This window comes from Penaeus japonicus, unplaced genomic scaffold, assembly GCF_977035675.1.
Source record: "Penaeus japonicus unplaced genomic scaffold, GWHDUDI00000001_assembly GWHDUDI00000603, whole genome shotgun sequence".
Taxonomy (NCBI): domain Eukaryota; kingdom Metazoa; phylum Arthropoda; class Malacostraca; order Decapoda; family Penaeidae; genus Penaeus; species Penaeus japonicus.
The window spans coordinates 35,001-45,000 of NW_028235005.1; the positions used below are offsets into that span (position 1 = coordinate 35,001).

The following is a 10,000-nucleotide window of genomic DNA, read 5'->3' on the forward strand; positions in this document are numbered from 1 at the left end:
AAGAGAGAGAGAGAGAAAGAGAGAGGGAGAGAGAGAGAGAGAGAGAGAGAGAGAGAGAGAGAGAGAGAGAGAGAGAGAGAGAGAGAGAGAGAGAGAGAGAGAGAGAAAGAAAGAGAAAGATAAAGACAATAAAAAAAGAAAGAAAGAAAGATATGGGATGGAAGGAAAGAGGGAGAGGAGAAAGGAAGGGATAAAAAAAGAAAGAAAGAAAAAAAAACGGAGCCAGCAAGAGAGAGAGAGATGATGGACAGCTGGACAGAGAGAGAAAGAGAGAGGGAGAGAGAAGGCAGACAAAGAGAGGGGCCATGAAGGAATGAGATTAAGATTGTTATCGTGCTATCTGTGACACACAATTACGTTTCATTATTCGCACTAGGAAACACACACACCACTCGTAATAGAATTTCCTTTCCTGCGTTGTATATATATATATATATATATATATATATATATATATATATATATATATATATATATATATATATGTATATATATATATATATAATATATGTATGTATATATATATATATATATATATATATATATATATATATATATATATATATATATATATATATATATGTATAACGCAAGCTAGCTTTACAAGATGTTAAATCATAGAGCACACTGTCATTCCTAATTATGAAAGAAATTCGTTAAATAAAGAGATTCCTCAAGCTTATTTTTTTGTTTAAATATATATATCTAATCACTTTTTACCGACTATATTCCGACTAAAATGCCAAGAACCACGTCTGAACTACAGTAGAGGAAAACAAAAGCTTTTTTATCTAAAAGACCTTTCGCTGTCGTATATAAAATCTCATTCAAGTATGTTGGAGAAAGATAAAATACCTTGCCTCCAGAACTGTGTATTTTGCCTAAAAAAAAACAGAACTGTAACAAAATGATCACTTTCCCACAATATCTAAGTTCTATCATAATGCATATGTACAAAAAAGAAATAAAGAAATAAAGAAAAAAAAGAAAAAAAATATACAGATAGAATAAGATCAAAAACCGAAATAAAAATGGAGAGAAAAAAAAAAACAAAAAAAAAACACATTCACAAGCCACCAATGTGATGGCCGATCCCTGACTAAAATATATCACAGATAAATCACAGGCTTCGAAGTGAGACGCGAGTGTCTCATCTCACTCACTCAAGTTCTTGCATCCAACAGCCCAAGTTGGAGGCAGAATATTGTCCATTAAGTTGTGTTTGCAATACGTTCAAGTTCGAGTCCAAATATTTGGTAAGTCTCTTGGGCCCGACTGTAAGTAAGTTTGATCTTACTCGCGGAAGATCTTGTAAGTACTGTTAAGTCTATAGTGTAAGTACCTCGTTGGACAGGATTGAGGTTTCGTCACGTATTCTTTAAGAAATAAAAAAAAAAAAAAATCACTCAAGGAAGCAGCTGTGTTTGATTTCGTTGAATCTGTCGTTCGTTTTTTGTGAGAGTCGATGCTTTAATGGCACACTATGGTTATCACTCGACGTAGTCCAGCGTGTACCCGAGGTTCTTCCGCTGGAGGAACATGAGGATCTCCCAGAAGGGCGGCCGCTGGCGGGGGTTGGGCCTCCAGCAGGCGGCCATCATGTCGTACATCTCGCGCGGGCACAGCGGCGGATGCGGCAGCAGCATCATGCCGGAGCCGTCGCCATGGTAACAGTGGGACACGTTCTCCAGCACGCCGTCGTCGCTGAGCTCGTCGTAGGGCTGCTGCCGCGCCATCGTCAGGATCTCCCACAGCGTCACGCCGAAGGCCCACACGTCGCTCTTGGTGGAGAAGCGGCCCTGCAGGATGGCCTCCCACGCCATCCAGCGGATCGGCAGCAGCGCGCGCTTCTCGTCCAGGTGGTAGTAGTCCTTGAGGTACCGGGGCTGACTCATGGCGAAGTCGGACACCTTGACCGACAGCCCCCTCCCCACCAGGCAGTTGCGCGCCGACAGGTCGCGGTGCACCAGGTTCAGCTTCTCCAGGTGCTTCATGCCCGACGCGACCTGCGACGCCACGTACACCAGGGCGCCGTAGCTGAGCACGGGCGGCTCCAGGCCCTCGTAGATGGGCGCTCTCCTCACGGGCGCGACGCTGGTCTCCGGGTTGTGGCGCTGCAGGAACTGCACGAGGTCGCCGTGCTCCAGGTACTCGAGCAGGATGCCGAGGGCGCCGGCGCGCGTCACGGTGCCCACGAGGCGCACCACGTTGGGGTCGTTGAGGAGGCTCAGCACCCGCGCCTCCTGCAGGAAGAGCTCCCTGGCGTCGTCGTCGGCGTCCGCGTTGAGGCTCTTGGCGACCAGCGCCTTGCTCTTGCTGCGCGGCGTCGTGCGCACCTCGCACAGCTGCACCGCGCCGAAGCGGCCTTCGCCCAGCGTCTCCAGCACCGTCAGGCAGTGGCGGGGCACCTCGGGCACCGCCTGCTCCTCCGCCAGGTCGCCCGTGTCCGTCGCCGCGAACACCACGCCCCCCGTCACGCCCTGGATGTTGCCGGCCTGGCACACCTGCGACGCCGTGAAGTAGTGCTGCTGCGGCGGCGGCGGGATGGGCGGCGTGGGCGGGGCCAGGAGGGCGTGCTCCTGGGACAGCCCTCGGCTCAGCGACGCGGGCGGGCGCGAGAGCGGGATGGGCGGCGGCGAGAAGGAGTCGGAGAAGGGCGGCGGCGGCGTCACGTTCATGCCGGGGATGGCGTAGTCCACGGAGCCGTCGGTGCTCGGGGGCTTCGAGCACTTGAAGGAGGCGTCGGAGGGCGCCAGGGTGTGGTAGCCGGGGTTGTGCAGCGGCCCCTTGAAGGGCTCCTGGTACATGGCGGCCGCCGCCTCCTCCTCCAGCGCCACCTGGCCGTACAGGTTGCCCTTGGCGCGCGAGTAGCCGTTCGACAGCTGCGACAGGTTCATGTTGATGTGCAGGTCCTTCATCTTCATGGACACCTTCCGCGTGTCGAGGCCGCCCTCGCCCGACAGCGACGTCTTGCTCGTCTTCTTGGTGAGCCGCATGCGGTAGTAGAGCACGCACAGGGTCACGGGCACCACGCCGAACACCACGCCCAGGGTCACCAGGCCGCCCACCAGCAGCCCGGAGGAGCCGCTGTGGGCGGGGACCACCGGGATGACCTGGCTCTCACCCGCGCTCTCCGTGGGCGTGGGCGGAGGGACCTCGGGCGTCATGTTGCACCGGCAGGGTTCTGGGGGGTAGGGGAGACAAAGACAGGATTAGCATGATTGACGCGGTTCGTGATATAAGTATCTATACTTTGATTTAAGAAAGAGGGAGAAAGAGAAAGAAGACAAAAAATATGTGAAGACAGGCAGACAGACACACACACACACACACACACACACATACACACACACACACATACACACACACACAAACAAAGAAAAACACACACACACAAACAAACAAACACACACACACAGACAAACAAACACACACAAACAAACAAACACACACAGACAAACAAACACACACAAACAAACAAACACACACACACAAACAAGCACACACACACAAACTAAAGAGAAGAAGAACGAAAAAGAGAGAGATAAAAAAGAGCAACGTATCCCCCCAACGGGAGCAGATCCCCAACTGACCCGAGTCGAAGGCGACCTCGGAGATCATGATCCAGCGCAGCGCGAAGAAGAGCTGCAGCTTGACGTACTTCGCGGCGGCGTTGTGGAGGCGGATGGTGACGTTGCGCGCGTTCTCGAAGATTCGGTCCACCACGTACTCGTAGTCGACGGCGCGCGCCTCCGGGAAGTGCTCGCCGCCCGCGCTGAAGAGCACACGCGCGTGCGAGAACACCTGCGGGAGGAGCGGAGGGGAGACGATGAAGCAGGAGGCAAAGAAAGGCGAAGGAGGGAAGAGCAAAAGGAGACAACTGACAAGAATCAGGAACTTGGCGCTCAGTCGAGAGGCGGCGCCGTAGGGGCGTGGGCGCTCACCTGCGTGTCCTTGGTGAAGAAGTTGTTGGTGTAGATGTGGAGGGCGGAGAAGTTCCTGACGGCGTCGAACTCGAAGGTGATCTCCACGGGCCGCGTCTGCCGCGTGTCGTTCTTCCAGCCGATCCACTCGTAGCCTGGAAGGAGGAGGGGGAAGAGGGGGCGCTTTTTAGATGGAATTGTGTCGACCTTGTTGTTATTGTGTCAGCGAGGACGGGGAGAACCGGTTAGGGGGACGGTTTGGCCACGGGAGAGGGAGAGAGAGGGAGAGAATGAGAGAATGAGAGAGAAAGAAAGAGAGAGAGAAAGAGGGAGAGAATGAGAGAGAAAGAGAGAGAGAAAGAGGGAGAGAGAGAGAGAGAGAGAGAGAGAGAGAGAGAGAGAGAGAGAGAGAGAGAGAGAGAGAGGGAGGGAGGGAGGGAGGGAGAGACAGACAAACAGACAGACAGACAAAGAGAGAGAGAGAGAGAGAGTGAGTGAGTGAGTGAGTGAGTGAGTGAGAGAGAGATAGATAGAGATAGAGATAAAAATAGAGATAGAGATAGATAGACAGATAGATAGAGAAAGAGAGAGGGGGGGTAGATGTAGATAGAGAGACAGAGAAAGGGAGAGGAAAAGAAAAACAAGAAATAAGTAGCAGGAAGGAGGGGACAACAGGAAGACAAAATTAGACACAAAATTCCACTTGATGAGAATTAGGCCTAAGTTCGAACATCGAACTTCGATTCACGTAGAGCCTATTATCAAATTTGTGTCATTTGCGTTTTTTTTCTCTCTCTTTCTCTCTCTCTCTTCTCCCCTGTATCAGACTGACACTAAACTCCTCTTGGCTGCAATTAACCCTGGAATCTCACAATTTATTTCGATTTTTTGTTTTTTGTTTTGTATTGTTTGTCATATCCCTCTTCTGCTTCTTCTTTTTTTTCCTTTGTCTGTCTTTCCTTCATTCTAAATCCACACAGTTCATAATGAATGAGTTGAATTCCCTTCCTCCATTTTCGTAATTTCTACATATTTCTACATCTTTTCCCTCGCTTTAATACACCCCACTTCTCCCAAGTCCACCCCACCACAACCCCCCTCACCCCCCCATCCATACACCCCTCCTCACCCCCCCCCCATCCAAACACCCCCATAACCACTCCCCCCCCATCACCACCCCACATCACCCACCCCAAACACCCCACCTCAACCCCCCCCCCCATCACCACCCTACGCTACACCTATCAGATGATAATGACAAGCGCGGTTGGTGTACCATTGTACCCACCCTCGTACCACCCCCCATCCCCTCACCCCACCCCACCCCTACACACATACCACACACCCTCGCATCTCCCCTTGAGGTACGCCACTGTCCTATCTTCCCCCATTAATCGGAACACGAAACAAACATTTAAACTTGCTGTTTAGGTCCTTGTCACTTCGACCCTGGTTGTCCCTGGGGTTGTGGCTGGACTAAGTGCTGTAGGATTCTTCATTTTTTTTTTTTTTTTTTTTTTTTTTTGGGGGGGGGTTGGGGGGGAGGTTGGGGTTGGGGTGGGGGAGGGTGGAGGAGGGAGGTTGGGGTGAGAGTGGGGGCAGTGGGGTGGGGGGTTGAGGGGGAGTTGGGGTGAGGGGTGAGTTGGGGTGGGAGTTGAGGGGTAAGTTGGGGTGGGGGTGGGTGGGGTGGGGTGGGGGGGTGTTATTTAGGGTGGCTATGATGAGTGCGTAAGATGATTGTTTTGTTTAGTTAGATGCCGATTTTTTGTTGTTTTTATTATTATTATTTTCTGGTTTGTTTTTGTTCATTACTAATTCGCGTTTGATTATTCACTTTCTTTATCTTTTATTTATCAACCTAGATATCTATCATCATATTTCGCAATGAATAAGCAAAACAGAAAACGACGCTTTTGTGCAACAAAACAAAATATCTAGAAACCAATACAAGACAACACACAAACAAACAAACAAAACGTCTAGAACGCAAACAAAAAACAACCGACGACAAACAAACACGAAAGTAATAATCTTCGAGAATACTACCACGCCCGCATCCCGCCCGAAGAGCTGTGATGGGCGTATGTGTGTCTGCCCATCGCTCTATTAAATGCCTCGTTGTACAAAGACGAAGATTAAGAAAGAAAGATAGAGAAGGAGGGAGAGGAGATAGGAGATGGGGTGGGAGGAGAGAGAGGAGGGAGGGAGAGGGAGAGAGAGAGTGAGAAAGTGAGTGAGTAAGAGAGAGAGAGAGAGAGAGAAAGAGAGTGAGAGAGAGTGAGAGAGAGAGTGAGTGAGAAAGTGAGTGAGTAAGAGAGAGAGAGAGAGAGAGAGAAAGAGAGTGAGAGAGAGTGAGAGAGAGAGTGAGTGAGAAAGTGAGTGAGTAAGAGAGAGAGAGAAGAGAGAGAGAGAGAGTGAGAAACTAAGCAAGTAAGTGAGTGATTGAGAGAGAAAGTGAGTGAGAGTAAGAGAGAGAGAGTGAGAGAGAGAAAGAGAGAAAGAGAGAGTGAGTGAATGAGTGAGTGAGAGTAAGTGAAAGAAAACTTCGTCAGCTGTAATTCCATACAAAACGCAACCGGTACCCAGATCACGCACAGCCTAAAAAGCTTTCATATATACATTTTTTCCCTCACTCTCTCTCCCTTTCAAAAAAAAAAAAAAAAAAAAAAGTTTTAGGCATACTTTACTAAGACTACATTTTGAGGTGTGGAATCGGGAGACTTTCCGGAAAGATCGCAAGACTTGAAGTGAAAGAAGTGTCTAAGAGGTAGGGTGGGGTGGGGTGGGTGGGGTGGGGGGGATGGGAGGGATGACGGGGGTAAATGGAAGGTGGGATGGGGGGGGGGTGATGATGGTAAGGGAGGGAGGGAGGAAGGGAGGAGGGGAGGGATGGGTAGGAAGGAATGACAGGGAGGGAGAGGAGGGGAAGGGAGGGAGAGTAGAAGGAAAAGAACTGAAGATAAATAAGAGGAGAGAGAGAAAGATAGAGAGACGATAAAAGAGAAAAAAAAGAAGAAAGAGAAAAGAGAAACAGAGACGACACAAACGAAAAAAAAAATCATAGAGAAGAACATAACAAGATAACCCCCACCCACCCCCACCTAAAAAAAAAAAAAAAAAAAAAAAAAAAACGAAAACAAGACGAACAGGAAACGCCAAAGAGGTTCCCAGCGGGTTTTCATTGTGTCGAGAAAAGACACTCAAGTGTTATTGTGAGTCAAATGAACCCTTAGGCTTTTATAGGGTGGGAGACAAAACTTTAAGACTAAGGACACTGACGAACCATATGTAAAAGGATAGTCGTGTTAGGACACTTGGCTGGGAATTTCGACTAAGGCGGTTTCTGTGTGTGTGCGTGTGTGTGTGTGTGTGTGTGTGTGTGTGTGTGTCCGTCTGTCTGTTTTTTTTTTTTTTTTTTTTTTTTTTTTTTAGGGAGGGGAGATATCTTTTCTCTTTCTTTAGATTTCTTTTAAATATTTACTTATATATCAATCTATTTGTTTTTTCTTTCTATCTATCGAATGGTCTGATTATTTCTCTATTCATCTATCAGTCTGTCTATGTTCTATCTTTCTATCTATTCAATTATCTGGTTATTTATCTATGTATCTATTTATCTATCTGTATATATTTAGCTATCTCTTTATATATCTCTATGGATGATAAGGATACATAAAGAATGAGGAAGATCAGGAAATTCAATAAATATTGGAAAAAAATAATAAAATAAGATTACCTTCTGTAAGCTAACCACAACATCTTAACTTTCTTTCTTTTAATCCTAACGCAAAAACATACCCACCAAAAAAAAGAAAACAAAAAAAGAAAAAAATAATAAATAAATTATCAAAGATAATCCATCACAAACACTCAAAACAATTTTTGTTTTTCACCAATCCCACCACATCCAATCAATAAACCACAACAAAAACAACAACAACAACAACAACACCCAAAACAAAACCAAAACCACCTCCACAACAGCACAAACGTTCAACGAAACCCGGAGATCGTTGAACAAATCCTCTAACATAATAATAACCGGTTATTGCTGCCAATCACTCCTTCTGAACTCCCAAGACCGCCGCCTTTTGAGGTTTTGAGGTTGTTAATCGGATCCTGAGACGCCTGTAGGGGTCCTTGAGACTCTGGTTCTGGCGTCTTCGTGTGTCGTCTATGGAAGCCGGTCTAATTTTTTTTTCTTTCTTTTTTTTTCTTTTTCTTTTTCTTCTTCTTCTATTTTACCGGTCTTTTTTTTTTTTTTTTTTGAGAATAGAGTGAAACGTAACGGTGGGATTTCTGTTCGTTGTAGTTTGTGTTTTTATATTGATGTTTTCTGGTTTTCGGGGTTTTAGGTTTTATTCTTCTGATGGAGAAAGAGAGAGAGGAGAGAGAGAAAGAGGAGAGAGAGAGAGAGAGAGAGAGAGAGAGAGAGAGAGAGAGAGAGAGAGAGAGAGAGAGAGAGAGAGAGAGAGAGAGAGAGAAAGAGAGAAGAGAAGAGAAGAGAAGAGAAGAGAAGAAAGAAAAAGAAGACAGCGACAGAGAACGACAGACAACCACGCCACCTCGTCACAGCTTACCTCTGCCCCTGCCGAGGGCGTCGACGCGGAAGTTGGTGTGTCCGGTCTCGCCGTCGGTGAGCTGGCCGAGGCCGCCCGACAGCCAGCCGTCCTTGCGCGCGCCGTCGTAGGTCAGGTCGCGCAGCGCGCCGTCGCCGCCGCGCGGGTCGCCGTCGGGCATGGAGTACGACAGCAGCCCGTCTGAGGAGGAAGCGGAATCTCTGGTCAGTGCGGTCACGTGGTCGCCTTTTCTCTCTAACCGTTGAAGTCATAATCACAGTCAAGATACAGTGAGTCATACAGTGAGTCAATTACAGTGCCGAAACAGTGCGCTCGCAACGCCTCCTCCGGACTCACCTGTGTAGGGGCAGCCGTAGACCTCGACGCGCATGCAGACGGTGCGCGGGTGGTCGCTGTACGGCACGAAGCGCACGCGCGCTGCCACGATGGGCGGCGTCAGCTGCGACGACTGGGCGAGGTACGTGTTCGTGTTGCCCTCCAGGAGCTGCGGGAGAGAGAGAGAGGGTGGTGGTGAGGGGGTGATAAAGAGGGGGAACAGAGGGGGAAGGGCGAACAATCGAAGAACAAAAGAGAAATTCTTCTGATACTGTTTGTTCGGCCGATCCCGCGCCCCGTGAGTCTAAAGGAGTTCAACTCTGCCGAGAAGTTTTCCGCCGAAGACGCGCTAGGCCTATAGACGCAGCCTTCGTCACAAAACAGATATTGATCCAAAACTATATATAAAAAAAAATCAGGAGGAGTTAAGATGATGATGGAAGCGCAAGCAGAAAGGTTCTCCGTCGGGCCGCCGCTTTGCCTCTCCGAGGGACCCGACGGAAGGAAGGGAAGGAAAAGAAAGAGGAAGAGGAGAAGAGGAAAGAGAGGATGGCGAATTACTTCCTCGCCGAGACCTTTGGGGAGATCCGATAGGAAAGGTAGAAGTAAAGGAAGAAGAGGAAGAGGAAAAAGAAGAAAAAGAAGATATACCGCCTCGTCTAGTATTTTAAGGGACCCAATTACAGAAGGAGAAGGTGAAGGAAAAGAAGAAGGAGAAAGTGAAGGGAAAGAAGGAGAAGGAGAATGAGAAGTTGAAGTGGTAGAAGAAGAAGAAGGACAAGGACAAGGGCAATGAGAGTGAGAAGAAGAGAAAATAAAGAAGAAGAAGGAGAAGGACAAGAACATTGAGATTGAGAAGAAGAGAAAAGGAAGAAGAAGAAGAAGAAGTAAAAGGACAAGGGCATCGAGAATGAGAAGGGGGGAAAAGGAAGAAGAAGAAGGAGAAGGACAAGGGCATTGAGCATGAGAAGAAGAAAAAGAAGAAGAAGAAGAAGAAGAAGAAGAAGAGCAGTACGGACGCAGCCTCACCTCCTCCCCGCGGCCGTCCCTGTAGGTGACCCAGTGCGCGAGTCCGGGTCGCCAGAAGGAGAAAAGGAAGAAGAAGAAGAAGAAGAAGAAGAAGAGGAAGAAGAAGAAGAGCAGTACGGACGCAGCCTCACCTCCTCCCCGCGGCCGTCCCTA

The 10,000-nt window shown here is 48.4% G+C and overlaps 2 protein-coding genes across 2 annotated transcripts in view; both read right to left on the reverse strand.

Moving 5' to 3' along the window:
- Positions 1-783: 783 nt before the first annotated feature.
- LOC122261170 (discoidin domain-containing receptor 2-like) lies at positions 784-9,898 on the reverse strand. Its single transcript, XM_086535431.1, has 6 exons — positions 9,848-9,898; positions 8,840-8,987; positions 8,504-8,683; positions 3,945-4,078; positions 3,594-3,804; positions 784-3,184 (listed from the first exon to the last, which is right to left on the reverse strand). The coding sequence occupies exons 2-6, from the start codon at positions 8,871-8,873 to the stop codon at positions 1,491-1,493; spliced, it is 2,253 nt and encodes a 750-aa protein (XP_086391557.1). The 5' UTR covers positions 8,874-8,987; positions 9,848-9,898; the 3' UTR covers positions 784-1,490.
- Positions 9,899-9,974: 76 nt separating this feature from the next.
- Positions 9,975-10,000, reverse strand: part of LOC122261169 (discoidin domain-containing receptor tyrosine kinase B-like) — a 1,803-nt gene continuing 1,777 nt past the window's right edge. Inside the window, exon 3 of the mRNA XM_086535432.1 lies at positions 9,975-9,997. Coding sequence (XP_086391558.1) covers positions 9,975-9,997 — 23 coding nt within the window. The remainder of the gene's footprint in view (positions 9,998-10,000) is intronic.